Here is a 13,179-nt window from a genome sequence, read left to right as displayed (position 1 = left end):
CGATTGGTACCTTATACTGGACAAGAACATCATTATCCTTCATAGTTTCACGGACAATGTTCCCATTTTCGTCCTCAACAATTAACACTTCTTCAGGCTTAGCCATGCGACTAATCATGAGCCCTCTTACTTTTGACAATGGATCTGAATAAATTTTATGCCGCTCTGTGACTTCAGGTTTAACACTATCAACCGTACGAGGAAGGAAAGCCATCTGACACTAGGAAAATAAAGACCCAGGTAAGTAAATACATCAAAGCAAAGTTCAACCAATACAATATCTATAATCCTGATTCCATTCTATAAAAGAACATAAAGGAGTCATACTTGCATTCCAAACAAACTTGGAGTTAGTGCAGGGTGACCGACATGATGTTGCGACCCAAACAACTCCAAAACTAATGAATTCCAATAGTCCAAACAAACCTGTTCGCTCGTAAGCAAGCAAAACGTGTCAGTTTCCAAAACATTGAACAAATAACATGAAATATATATATTAAAAACTATAATTCACATACCTTGAATACTTCAGAGTCATCAACATATGATATGCTAATGAGATATCCCAGACCCGCAAGTAAGAGAGAAATATTTTCGGGTGATGATTCTAGAACTTTTATATGTGACTGCAAACGAAAAAAGAGTAGAAAAACAAATGCAAACCATCGTCCATCAGTTACACATCCAAAACAACCTGACGTAACTTACTCAACAAAGAAAGAGATTTACCTTGAAAAACGAAGTGAAAAACAGTGCCAAGTTCTGGATAAAAGCCTAGAGGTAAAGAAGATATACAGTCATTATCTCGAAAAATGGAATGGCCAGAAACTAACCCACAACAAAAAACTTGCCTGTTCTTCATTACTTCCGGTTGAATATGCCTCAGGGATATTAAAATTTAAAGGAAGAATTGCCTGCAGATATGAAAACAAGTATGGGCATCAACCTAGAAGCCAAATTATCATGAAAGTCGATCTAAATACAGGACATAACAGGTAAACGACCATAGAAAGTACATTAACTGACTAAAAGTGAGACTGTATAGCTCACCTGCATTAATGAAAAAATCCACGAAAACAAATAGAACCAACAAACAAAGATAACAGCACTACCTGCAAGTGATTCATGAAGATGCTGTACATCTTGACATATTGCACATTGTAGACTTCCCCAAAATTAAGAGCTGCAACCGGCCAGAAAAACACTAATTAGACAATGACAGTAAAATAGTGACAGCAGAAAAATCTGAACTACATACTGGCATACCTCTGACAGACATTGAAGTGTGAGATTCCTATATGCTGGAACAGGGAAGAAATTAAGTAGGGTCTCCAGCTGCCAATAACTAGATCAGTAATGGGAGATTTTGTAATTAAAGACTTGTTAACTTATTTCATTCCACTTATTCCAAAAATATTACCAACGGGGACTCAAATATATATCCCAACGGAATCCAAGAAAGATAGGCATGCAATGCAGAGAGTGTTGCACGTATAAGCTCTGTTCTATGGGACACTGAGAAGACATATAGGCATAGCTCGTGAATGAGTTCAAATTCACTGCATAAGAAAGCAGTATAAATCAGTAAAGTGATGAAAAACAAACATTAGCTACAAATTACGGACATATACTTGAACATAGGTAATTCTTATTTCTACTTTAAAGTAAACTTCTTGAAAAGCCTAACTTGCCTGTTTAGAGATTGTTTGAGTTCATTGATCTTTTGCTGAGTCATCTCTCCTCTTGAGAAGTCAAAGACCTCCTCACGTAGGAGCTAAGAAAAGAAGAAATGTTATTTAAATACACAATGAACTTAATTAATGCAAAGGTAACTAGACTGTACTTACTTTCAAAATAGCCATGCAATTCTCACAGATAGTTTCACTAGTTTTCGCAGCTTTAACTAGATCAGGAATAAAGCTTCTCCATTTTGCTGGCCACTCATGTTTCACGATCTGCACACACATCACATCATACGTTATTCTAAAAGACTAAACAAACTTTTTCGATAAATTGGCAGGAACAAAATTTTCAGACGAAGTTGGCTTCAGCAAAAGCCTTACCAGATAGTGAACACAGAAATAGAACTCAATGCAAATAAGTATATATATTATAGCAGAAACTTTGAAGGTACCTGAACCAGGATGACATTTAACTTGTTAACATAAAGCCTTTCCGCTCTGAAAGATGCTTCATCCCTTGAAAGCTACGTGGTAAATTCATCATCAAAACAATTCAGCTAATCTATTATCTTCGTTCTAACCCAAAACAAAAAAAAATACAACCTAATGCCTGTAGATACATACCAGCACAATAACTTCAGAGATGTAATTTTTCATTCCATCACGTTGTTCATCGGGTAAGGCGTTCCACCTGTATTTGATAACACCTTCCAGCACCTGAAATAATAGATAATGTGAAGAGAAATCAGAAGCAAAGTAATGAGAAGACATTAGCAGATTTAAGAGAACACTGAAACCAACCTGTAGGGAAAAATATTTTGCATGCGTACTACTGGTGTTCTGTAGAATGTGAACCACTTGAAGCCAAGTATCAGGATTAGCTTTCAAATCCCGCAAGATATTATCCGCAGAAGCTCTCTGCAAAGTGTTTTCATAACATTATTATCTCTCATGGAAAGCATATAGATGCAAAAACTTGGATTATTTGATTCCAAAGCATCAATGAACATCTTTTATCAACACAAATTACATAAAACTGTTTAGCGTTTTTTTTCTCCAGATTACAAGAATAATCACAAACAAATCGAAGCCACGACACTAAAAGAATCTGAAACCCACGAAAAAATCAACAAAAACTCATCCAATTTGTATCGGAAATACTAAACCCTCGCCTAAACCTCCAAATCGATAAAAAAGCGACGACAAAGACGCCGCATTAACAGTAATAAATAGACCGCTTAATGCGGTGGCTATACTCGCTCTCATCGTTAAAAATTCACAGATAAACAATGGACTCACTTCTTCCTTAGATCCGGTAGCGTAAAAGGCCTCAACAGTAGCATCGAGTAAAGGGACGTCAATCGGCTGACTCAAGTCTCGTAACTTCTCAGCAGCCATGGCGGAGACGAAGCGCAAATTCCAGAAGAAGAATAGGAAAAAAAAGGAGACTCGATTACGAGAGTGAATCAATGAAGGGAAACAAATTTCTCGAGTTATTTTTTATTTTTCTTTGGGTAGAGGTAGAGCGGTACGGAAGAGAGAGGCAGTTTTAAATATAGGGGAGAGCAGAGGTTTGTTTTTGAAAGACCAGCTTAAGATTGACGCAGGAGACGCTGGGAAAAAGGAAAGACTTGTAATTTTTATTTATTTATTTATTTATCTTTTACTTTTTTGTTGACCGTCTCAGGGTTTTGAATTGTATACTGTACGCTACTGAGCTACTCATATACTATTTTAGTAGGATTATTTTTCTTCTGATAAATATTTATTCAAATATTTACCTGAATCAATTATGTGCAGGTGACCTGTTCGAATTCCCATTCTAGTAGCATGTTTCAATTTCATAAACTTATTTTTTTCACGAGAAAGGATATACCGAGAAGTGGCCCGTGGGCCGTTAAACATCGATCGATCTAGGCGAATCATGTAAACACAAAGCGTAACCCAACAAATACAAAACGGTGCGTTTTTGGTTATCGTCTATTAAATTATGTTGGGCCTTGTTATTTCGTCGTCGTCGACATCAAAATCAAATCCCGATTCCGAGCGTGAGAGAGAGAGATAGCGGAGGAAGACGATGGCTTTGACGGCGGCGAAGAGTGCGCTGGAGGCGATTAGAGAGAAAGGTATCGGCGGTTTCATGAGGATGCTCCGAGAAGATGGCTTCGTGTTAGTTCTTTGTCTCTCATATCGATTTCTCTCGTCTTCTTCTTCCCCTACTTAATTTCTTCTGGAATGGATTTGATTCGTTGGATCCCAAAAACCTAGGAATTCGAAAGATCTTTCTGTTTTCTAAGACATTCTTTCATTTTATTTGAAGATTCTAGATGAACACGCGTTATTGTCTCTGCTTGATCTGCCTTTTAGAGTTTGTAAAGCTGAGTGTTTTGCTTGCAATGATTCTTCGGATTTGTTTTCACCCAAATGTTAAATCTTTGTTAATGGGAAATGAAAAGTGAACACTTAATGCTAGGTGAACATAAAATTCTTAAGATTGGCTCAAATGTTTCTGGCTGCTTATAATTTTTAAGATCTTATTGTTTTTATTATGAGGTAATCTCTAGTTTATAATAGTTTTCTGATTGCTTCATTTTTTTCTTTTTCCTTTTCATTTCAGGAGATGTCTAAAAGATGGGAACCTCTTGTAAGTATTTATCTTTTTAGATATCTTGTGCTTAGTGTGTCACTTATTTAGAGATTACGTAAATGATTCAAGTGATTGTTCAGGAATCCTTTGTAGGTAGGCTAATTTCATTTTCATATTCTTCTTTGTGGCCTTTGCTGTGTGCGCAAACATCTTTCCGTCAGATTTAATCTACTGTGAAGCAGAAGCTTGCCAATTCTTGAACTGTTTTATTGCTCTTCAACTTGGATTGCTGACTTTGGCATAATTCTGTCAATTCCCTCATAGATGTGATAATGTAAGTTGACACGGAGCTCGGTAAAGAAACAGTGACAGTGAAGGATTTTTGGTATTTCAGAGATAGTCTTGTTACATGTCTGAAGGAATTGACAGTATTATGCCACAAGGCATTTCAATTTGAAGAGGGTGAAGAGCTCAAAAAGTGGTCAGGTCTGTTTCACGATAGAGGTTGGCTTACTTAGTAGTCTTGATTCTTGAAAGCTCCTAAGAACCAAAGACTTTGTGCCTCTTGACGAATTGTATTTAAGTTGGATCTGTCATTCTTATAGGCTCTAGATAATTGGTGAATTTGACTAGAGCATTTGCAAAGTAGTATCATTTTATTTCTAAAATTCAGAATCTTGTCCAACCATTATGAGAATCATCTATACAAATATAGTAATGTATTCTCTTTTCAGCAGAATATCCATCTTTTGTCTGCTCCTCATTCTTATAGTTAGTGGATCATACTGTATGCTTGAGTATTGCCTAACTTATAGTTAGTGGATCATACTATATGCTTGAATATTGCCTAACTTATAGTTTCCCCAGTCTTCATATTTTAGCTTGCTGGTGAGTCTCACTTTCTCATCAATATCGTTTAATGTCTCTATTTGATTAAGGCAAACTAAGATACACAACATAGGAGCAACACTTGTTGGTGTTGACAAGTTCGGTAACAAATACTACCAGAAGCTGGGTGATACTCAATACGGTACGTGATTCTTTTCAATAGCTTCATGTGTTACCTATTCAAAATCATGCTTTTACCAAAAAAATGGATGACACTGTAGTGTGGGATATCAAATAGCATCTATTCCAAGAATACCGTTGGTAATATTCACTTGAAATGTTTGTTTGTCCTGAGTCCTAGCATTTAGTATAGTCATGGAAAAAGTATTAGCTCAGAGCATGATTTGATGACTTAATTTTGGTCAGAGCATGAGAAGACTGAGCATGTTAACGTACTCTACCAGAGATATGTATAGCTTTGTTCAGTACAGATAAATCTAATCTGTGTGATAGTTTAGAAAAACATATGTGCTCAACTTCTTGTTTATCTGTGAAAGACAAAAGATAATAGTGGTGGAAATAGTGGTGAAACAATACATGGATTTTTATAGAATGTTAAGCCAATAGGCATTTACATTGAAAGAAGCAATCTTTTTGTTAACAGGTAGGCACAGATGGGTAGAGTATGCTGCCAAGTATCGTTACAATGCATCTCAAGTACCAGCTGAATGGCATGGGTGGCTTCATTTCATTACTGATCACACTGGAGATGAGGTAAAACCAAAAGCCGTTTCTAATTTGCAATCAATCAAATTGCTTCAAAACTTGGAAAACAAATAATAATGTCTGTCTGTTTTTCAAGCTATTGAGTTTGAAACCAAAAAGGTATGGGCTTGAGCACAAAGAGAACTTCTCTGGAGAAGGTGATGCATACATATACCATTCGAAGGGACATGCCTTGAACCCTGGGCAAAAGAATTGGACTCGATACCAATCATGGGTACCCACTAAGACTCAGTAAGAAGATGAGAGATCTAGTTGATGCTCTGTGAGATTTTCTCTCGAATGATTTGTTGTTTCTGTGTCTTTTTTAATAAATAAAAGCTGTTTGGATCTAAAAGCTGAACACTTGGGGTTTTTGTATTTGGAATATTGTAATTGACGCTGTTTAATAACTTTCTTCTGATCCTTAAACTTCTCATCATGTTCGTTCATCACATGTGGACAGAAAATATAAATATTTTGTTTTCTTGTGTGTATCTTCCAATAAAGAAAAATATACCTATCTTCCAAAAAAGTCTTAATATTTAAATACGTCTGCATAGTCGACCAAACAAAATTAAAAAAACATCTGCATGAGACATTTTCCCCAAAACGGATATCTATCATCATAAGAAGATAAATAGGCATGCATTGCTGGACCTGGAATGGAATTTAATTATAAAAAAAAAACATGACTGCCGGCTGAAAACATGTTTTGTTTTTCTTTTTAAAAACTTTATATGGGAATAAATTTAATACAAAATCAGCACCTCTGTACCACCCTTTACAACCCTCCGATAAACATGCCCTTACACAGTTTTTCTTTGTTCCTTGTCGTTTTTTTGGTCAACTTTGTCACTTCTGTTGCCAAACTTTCTCTAAACAAGAAAATTTGCAATTTTGATTAATATATGCAAAACACACTATTAAGACTAATTTCGTACCAAAACGGGTGAAATAAATAATTTTAAATTAGGAAAAGTAAGCTTTAATTTGAAATTAAGATCGACTATATAAAGCGTCGTCCACTGTCCCGTTAACATTGATTACCACCCTCTGGCATACTTGTCGTCTCCCGTCCTCACGTTTTTTCTCCTCTGCAAATTCAAAGCTCGTCGAGCTCAAGTTAAATTCCTACGAACCCCACCCCCAAAACGAGATCTCTTTATCTGGCTCTCGTTGAGCAAACCACACTCACGGGGTCCATAATCAAGCTTCCGTAACCATGGAGTTTGATCCCGAGAGGCAATCGATCTCTTCCGTTGGACAGGTTTTCGCAACTCTCTCGTCCTTTGATTATTTCCCCTCTTCTCTTCTCTTCATTGTTCGTTTTTTTTTTTTAGGTTTCCGAGAGCAAAATTGTAATGAGTTTTGTTTGTTTTGACTCTTCTCCTGGTCGACTATATAAAGGGGTTTTAAATAAAGTTTCGAATGAAATGGTATAAGGGGTTAGGGTTTGACTTGATTTTTGGAATTTAAGAGATTGTTAGGAAATTGATTTCGATTTCGCTGTAATGTGTCTAGCTTGTGTAATATTGGGGTTTCAATTTTTTAAGCATGAGATTTTTGACCTTAGCTTCTGGGTTTGAAATAAACGATTTGGTGATTCAAACTATGTTCTTTGTAGATTGGTGATTCTTCTTCAGGTGGGATTAGTGCTGAAAAGGAACCTCTGATTAAGGAGAACCACAGCCCAGAAAACTACTCTGTTCTTGCAGCCATTCCTCCGTGAGTCTCTATTTTCTTTTTTACTTTGTTTGCTTGTTAGTCATCAAATACCAATTGAATTAAAGTTGTGGTCCCAGATTGTTTTGTTTCGTTGGCTATTTATAGTTTGTTTGCCAATATTTTTTTGATGAAAGCAAGTGGGAATCTTTGGATATGCACATCACACAGATTTGTCTAAAAAGCATTGATAAGAAGTAACAAGTCATTTATTGCAGGTTTCTCTTTCCAGCTCTTGGAGCCTTGCTTTTTGGTTATGAAATTGGTGCTACATCTTGTGCAACCATTTCTATTGAGGTAATTGGTTTTGACCTTGTTCTAAAGCCTGTGCTGTAGGTACTCAAGTTTGACTTTTCCTGCTTTCTCTAGTCTTTTAGCTCTTGTTTCCCAAGCTTTTACAATATCGTAAAGCTGTGTACTAGTTTCCCAGTTAAAATAATGCTATTTCGTAGTTCACACCTGCACTTGCTTTTTTGCCTCCTGTCGTTGGACTAAGCCTTTCAACATTCTGTTAACTACTCTGCTTTTGCCTCCTCTACAGTCGCCAACGCTAAGTGGAATTTCATGGTACGACTTGTCTCCAGTTGATGTTGGTATCATTGTGAGTCTATAATTCACCTTTCTTGGATCTTTTACATGTTGGTTACTGCATTATTTTTTTGTTCTTGTTCCCTCCTTACTAGAGTTTGATCTTTGTTGTTGAAGAAAATCAAATTTGTTTACAATGTTTTAAAAAATTTGTGCAGACTAGTGGCTCACTGTATGGTGCCTTAATTGGTTCCATTGTTGCATTTAGTGTTGCCGATATTATAGGTTGGTTTTTCTCGGGTTCCTTCATCTGAACATGTAGCAGTCTCTCCATCTAAAAGAAATTGAATTGTTGCATTGAATTTTCAAGGAAGAAGAAAGGAGCTGATTTTGGCTGCATTCTTGTATCTTGTTGGAGCCATTGTAACTGCAGTGGCACCTGTCTTTTCCGTACTGATAATTGGACGGGTTATGTATGGCATCGGGATTGGACTGGTGAGATATATCACACATCTTTAGTTATTGCCTGCTGAAACTGATATGCCCATGGATCTTCCAATGTGCATCATGCATTTGACCAAGTAATCAATCAAAGTCAACATCTACAATAGCTATTTATTAGGTAGAATTATGCTTCCTTTTATTACTGAGCATGTGTTATCTGATGCATCCACATACAACCACACATAGACCAACCTAGCAGTGTGTCACTTCTTCAATTCATTGATTGGTGGACTTTGGGAAAGAGTATGCACCTATAGCGATGAGATAGAATTCTTCCTATTCTTCTTGTACTGTCTCATTCATGAGCCATTGTTTATGAATCTAGTTTAACGTTCAAATTAAGATGTTTGTTCTACTTGGTATGAATCCATACTGTTATGTTATGGAGTACGTTTTTAGCATTCTTTTCAACTTGAAAGTTGATAACTTGATATGTTCCGTTGCTTTTAGACAATGCACGCGGCTCCGATGTACATTGCAGAGACTGCTCCAAGTCAGATACGTGGACGGATGATATCACTAAAGGAATTCTCCACTGTCCTTGGGATGGTTGTAAGTTTTCGAAGCTCTGAGGATTTTGGAATTTTATTTCTCAGTTCAAAGTTACAGTATTGCATCATCCTTTTTGAAACCTTTTTGTCCACCAAGTTAAACTGACACATAAAATTTTGTGAAGGGAGGTTACGGAATCGGTAGCCTTTGGGTTACGGTTATTTCTGGTTGGCGTTACATGTACGCAACAATTCTCCCTGTGCCGATTATTATGGGAATTGGAATGTGTTGGCTACCAGCATCTCCCAGGTGGCTTTTATTGCGCGCACTACAGGGGAAAAGTAATGTGGAGAATCTTCAACAGGCTGCAATTAGGTCTCTTCGCCGCCTTAGAGGGCCTGCCATAGCTGACTCAGCAGCTGAACAAGTAAACGAGATATTGGCTGACCTTGCCTTTGTGGGCGAGGACAAAGAAGCTACATTTGGTGAATTATTTCGAGGAAAATGCTTGAAAGCTCTCACTATAGCAGGAGGATTAGTCTTGTTCCAACAGGTTGATGCAGTCAATTCATCAATTTTTCCTTAAGAAAATGAACAGTAACTGAAGATATGTTTGCTTTGCAAATGGCAGATAACTGGACAACCAAGTGTACTTTATTATGCACCATCAATACTGCAGGTTTTTCTTTTTATCTCTACTTTATTTGGATTCTGTTCAATAGGAGGAAACTCATGAGAGAATCTTAACTTCGTTTACCACTTACATTACCTGTTAGACTGCCGGCTTTTCTGCTGCAGCTGATGCAACTCGGATCTCAATTCTGCTTGGTCTATTGAAGGTATTAATATTTGTTCATGACATGTGAGATGCTTTTAGCAAAAATATATTAAAGGATTGTTATGCTTTGTAGTACAACTGGTAACAATTTTAGAAGTAGTAAATATAAATGCTTAGCACAATTTCAACCGTATTATCCTTGTGAGCTGACTTTTTCTGCTGCAAAGCTATTTAAAAAATTTCCTTTCGAAGACTTGATGTGATCCTTTACTGTTGCAGTTGGTTATGACAGGAGTTTCTGTTATAGTTATTGATAGACTTGGAAGGAGACCTTTACTTCTTGGTGGTGTTAGTGGCATGGTATGGCCTCTGACTTCTTATGTTTTCTCTTTTTAATTGTTTGTTCCACTAATTTCCACATGTTCACTGTCTTTTCGATTACAAGAGACAGAATCTAATCGATCCAGAAATTTACTCTCGTGTATTTTCAATTGTGTAACAGGTGATCTCATTGTTCCTCCTGGGGTCCTATTACATCTTTTATAATAATGTACCAGCTGTTGCTGTAGCTGCGTTGCTACTGTATGTGGGCTGTTACCAGGTTAAATATTCTTACAGACTTGTCTGATAAAAGTTCCATTGCTGGCAATGTCATATGCAAGACTGTATTTGATACAAAAAATTGGATACAACCGTAAGAGACTTTCCACTAATCTTGCAGCTATCTTTTGGCCCTATTGGTTGGCTGATGATTTCAGAGATATTTCCCTTAAAACTAAGAGGTCGAGGAATCAGTCTAGCAGTGCTTATTAATTTCGGTGCAAATGCACTTGTGACATTTGCGTTCTCACCTCTAAAGGTAAAGAAAGTCCTTCTCTATAAATATATATCTTCAATAGAACTAAGCTATAACTTTAAGAAAAGATTGTGTAACGAGAGATTCCCAAGTTAGCTCTCATATATCTTGTTAGTTCCATATCTTCTTCTGTTTTTTCCCCTGAGAGATTATCGAACTTTTGAGGTTTTAGCTCACTTAGTATTGTTTTGCAGGATCTGTTAGGAGCTGGAGTATTGTTCTGTGGATTTGGAGTGATATGTGTACTGTCTCTGTTCTTCATCTACTTTATTGTGCCTGAGACAAAGGGTCTCACTCTTGAAGAAATTGAAGCCAAATGTCTCTAAATTTTTTCTCATCTTAGCTCCATTTTACTTGCTGCTTCGTTGCTTGAGGCTATGAATCACAAATGCAGCAACCGCAGGTCGGAAGGTAGCGTCGTTTACGGCGGAATTTTCACTGTATGGATAAAAAAGAATTGATGCAGCTCGCTGTAAAACTTTCATCGATGCGCTGGACAAAAAGTTTGCTTAGTTTGTATTTTAAAAATGTAAGAAGATATACTCACGTCACGCATTCAAAATTTTGTTCTATTGCAGTTTTGTTTGTGTTCCACATAAGCAGCGTTTAATCATAAGATACCACGTATTCTTTTAGCATGTTGTGTGGGCCTTCTGGCTATTATACCGCACGATTCGTGAAGCCTATAAGTACAGAACTCGGCAGGACGAAGAACACAAAAATCATCTTTTGCGGTATAGAGAAACTATATCACAGAGATAATGGCAACCACAGCGACCAACAAGCAGGTCATATTGCGAGATTACGTCACCGGTTTCCCCAAGGAATCTGACCTTATCTTCACCGATTCCACCGTCGATTTAAAGATACCTGCGGGATCCAAGACGGTATTGGTGAAGAATCTCTACCTTTCTTGCGATCCTTACATGCGCATTCGCATGGGAAAGCCTGATCCCGGCACTGCTGCGCTAGCTCAAGGTTACAATCCCGGTGAGGTACACCATAACAACATTTATTATTATAATTTACGCATTGTTCTCTGGAAGACAAAAAAAAAAAAAAAATGAGAATCTATATGGAGAAAGTCGATCGTTGTTACGTTTCCGGAAACAATTTCACTATTGAAGCGGATATGGATTTGGAAACATTGTTTTTTAAATTTAGAAAACATTATTCTATTCTATGACCAGTACGACGTCTCTTATGGTCTTGCTAATCTCCTTGAGAGACAGACTCTTGAAGGACCCTGACGAGAAATTATATTTTGAATCGTGTAAAATGTTATTACTGTGTTGCTTGCAGCCAATCAATGGGTTTTCAGTGTCTAAAGTGATAGACTCTGGGCACCCGGATTACAAAAAAGGAGACTTACTTTGGGGATTAGTTGGATGGGAGGAGTATAGTGTCATAACTCCAGATTTTTCACATTTCAAGATCCAACATACTGATGTTCCGTTATCCTACTACACTGGACTTCTCGGTATGTTATCTCTGCTTCTCTTTTGGTCATGTTTGTTATTGATCACTTGGTAATTATAGGGAAATTGTCAACTTGCATAGTGAGAAAGCTGGCATGATAGATTGGTCATATTGGTATGGTCTTGGATTGTAATGCTGATGCATGCTTCATTGACACAAGATCCAAATCATGTAGAATAGTTGCTTTGATCGCTAACAAATCTAATAACATTGTTCAAAACTCTACAAGTTCCAGTAGTTAACTAGTGTGTCTTAGAGCATTCCTCTGTTTCTGTCAGGTATGCCCGGTATGACTGCCTATGCTGGGTTTTATGAAATCTGTTCTCCTAAGAAAGGAGAAACCGTGTTCGTGTCAGCTGCATCTGGTGCAGTTGGTCAGCTCGTGGGACAATTTGCAAAGATTATGGGTTGCTATGTCGTTGGAAGTGCTGGAAGTAAAGAAAAGGTAATCAGACTTTTTTTTTGTAGTCTAGCTATTAATCCATTTCCTTATCAAACAATAATATAGATCTGATTAAGTCTTGTCTTTCTATCAAGAGAGTCACTTGTCCCTTTTTTTTTCTTTCTCTGTTGAGTTTTGCTATAGGTTGATCTTCTCAAGAACAAGTTCGGGTTTGATGAAGCTTTCAATTACAAAGAAGAGAATGACCTTAATGCTGCACTGAAGAGGTCAATAGATCATTCTTCTTTTCATATCTATCCCTTTGTGATATAGAGAGATCTGACTCAAAACAATGATATATTTTTGTGACCATGCAGGTGTTTCCCGGAAGGAATCGACGTATACTTTGAGAATGTAGGAGGCAAAATGCTAGACGCAGTGCTCCTAAACATGAAGTTACACGGCCGTATCGCAGTATGTGGTATGATCTCGCAGTACAACCTGGAGGACCAAGAAGGTGTACACAACCTAGCAACTGTAATCTACAAGCGGATTCGGATTCAAGGGTTTGTGGTC

The 13,179-nt window shown here is 37.2% G+C and overlaps 4 protein-coding genes across 4 annotated transcripts in view; 3 read left to right on the top strand and 1 right to left on the bottom strand.

The window, feature by feature from the left end:
* Positions 1-3,272, bottom strand: part of LOC104783082 (protein EXPORTIN 1B) — a 9,861-nt gene extending 6,589 nt beyond the window's left edge. Inside the window, exons 1-13 of the mRNA XM_010508196.2 lie at positions 2,982-3,272; positions 2,484-2,600; positions 2,307-2,399; positions 2,135-2,206; positions 1,848-1,955; positions 1,692-1,774; positions 1,421-1,559; positions 1,268-1,335; positions 1,113-1,191; positions 852-914; positions 730-774; positions 519-626; positions 328-426 (exon numbers count right to left, since the gene is read on the bottom strand). Of these exons, the coding sequence (XP_010506498.1) occupies positions 328-426; positions 519-626; positions 730-774; positions 852-914; positions 1,113-1,191; positions 1,268-1,335; positions 1,421-1,559; positions 1,692-1,774; positions 1,848-1,955; positions 2,135-2,206; positions 2,307-2,399; positions 2,484-2,600; positions 2,982-3,080 (1,173 nt within the window). The 5' untranslated portion in view covers positions 3,081-3,272. The remainder of the gene's footprint in view (positions 1-327; positions 427-518; positions 627-729; positions 775-851; positions 915-1,112; positions 1,192-1,267; positions 1,336-1,420; positions 1,560-1,691; positions 1,775-1,847; positions 1,956-2,134; positions 2,207-2,306; positions 2,400-2,483; positions 2,601-2,981) is intronic.
* On the top strand, positions 3,691-6,301 carry LOC104782994 (probable NADH dehydrogenase [ubiquinone] 1 alpha subcomplex subunit 12). Its single transcript, XM_010508099.1, has 5 exons — positions 3,691-3,851; positions 4,300-4,326; positions 5,208-5,299; positions 5,762-5,871; positions 5,960-6,301. The coding sequence occupies exons 1-5, from the start codon at positions 3,760-3,762 to the stop codon at positions 6,116-6,118; spliced, it is 480 nt and encodes a 159-aa protein (XP_010506401.1). The 5' UTR covers positions 3,691-3,759; the 3' UTR covers positions 6,119-6,301.
* LOC104782905 (D-xylose-proton symporter-like 1) lies at positions 6,895-11,322 on the top strand. The gene is made up of 14 exons (XM_010507999.1): positions 6,895-7,129; positions 7,487-7,587; positions 7,803-7,881; positions 8,126-8,185; positions 8,331-8,397; positions 8,483-8,607; positions 9,067-9,168; positions 9,293-9,661; positions 9,740-9,787; positions 9,885-9,947; positions 10,166-10,246; positions 10,389-10,487; positions 10,608-10,745; positions 10,937-11,322. Exons 1-14 carry the CDS (start codon positions 7,085-7,087, stop codon positions 11,066-11,068), a joined length of 1,509 nt encoding a protein of 502 aa, XP_010506301.1. The 5' UTR covers positions 6,895-7,084; the 3' UTR covers positions 11,069-11,322.
* Positions 11,341-13,179, top strand: part of LOC104782816 (NADP-dependent alkenal double bond reductase P1) — a 2,400-nt gene continuing 561 nt past the window's right edge. Inside the window, exons 1-4 of the mRNA XM_010507895.2 lie at positions 11,341-11,737; positions 12,045-12,222; positions 12,500-12,666; positions 12,808-12,890. Coding sequence (XP_010506197.1) covers positions 11,504-11,737; positions 12,045-12,222; positions 12,500-12,666; positions 12,808-12,890 — 662 coding nt within the window. The 5' untranslated portion in view covers positions 11,341-11,503. The remainder of the gene's footprint in view (positions 11,738-12,044; positions 12,223-12,499; positions 12,667-12,807; positions 12,891-13,179) is intronic.

The sequence above is a fragment of the Camelina sativa genome, chromosome 1 (genome assembly GCF_000633955.1).
Source record: "Camelina sativa cultivar DH55 chromosome 1, Cs, whole genome shotgun sequence".
Lineage (NCBI taxonomy): Eukaryota > Viridiplantae > Streptophyta > Magnoliopsida > Brassicales > Brassicaceae > Camelina > Camelina sativa.
The sequence above is the reverse complement of the archived record's forward strand: the minus strand, read 5'-3'. Positions and strand labels throughout refer to the sequence as shown.

What these genes read in the sequence shown, in the direction of transcription:
- LOC104782994 (XM_010508099.1), top strand. Translation starts at nt 3,760, where the DNA reads ATGGCTTTGACGGCGGCGAAGAGTGCGCTGGAGGCGATTAGAGAGAAA. An exon ending in CTCCGAGAAGATGGCTTCGT is followed by an intron (nt 3,852 to 4,299) that starts GTTAGTTCTTTG and finishes TTTTCATTTCAG; the next exon opens with GAGATGTCTAAAAGATGGGA. An exon ending in CTAAAAGATGGGAACCTCTT is followed by an intron (nt 4,327 to 5,207) that starts GTAAGTATTTAT and finishes TATTTGATTAAG; the next exon opens with GCAAACTAAGATACACAACA.
- LOC104782905 (XM_010507999.1), top strand. Translation starts at nt 7,085, where the DNA reads ATGGAGTTTGATCCCGAGAGGCAATCGATCTCTTCCGTTGGACAG. An exon ending in CCACTGTCCTTGGGATGGTT is followed by an intron (nt 9,169 to 9,292) that starts GTAAGTTTTCGA and finishes AATTTTGTGAAG; the next exon opens with GGAGGTTACGGAATCGGTAG. An exon ending in GATTAGTCTTGTTCCAACAG is followed by an intron (nt 9,662 to 9,739) that starts GTTGATGCAGTC and finishes TGCAAATGGCAG; the next exon opens with ATAACTGGACAACCAAGTGT.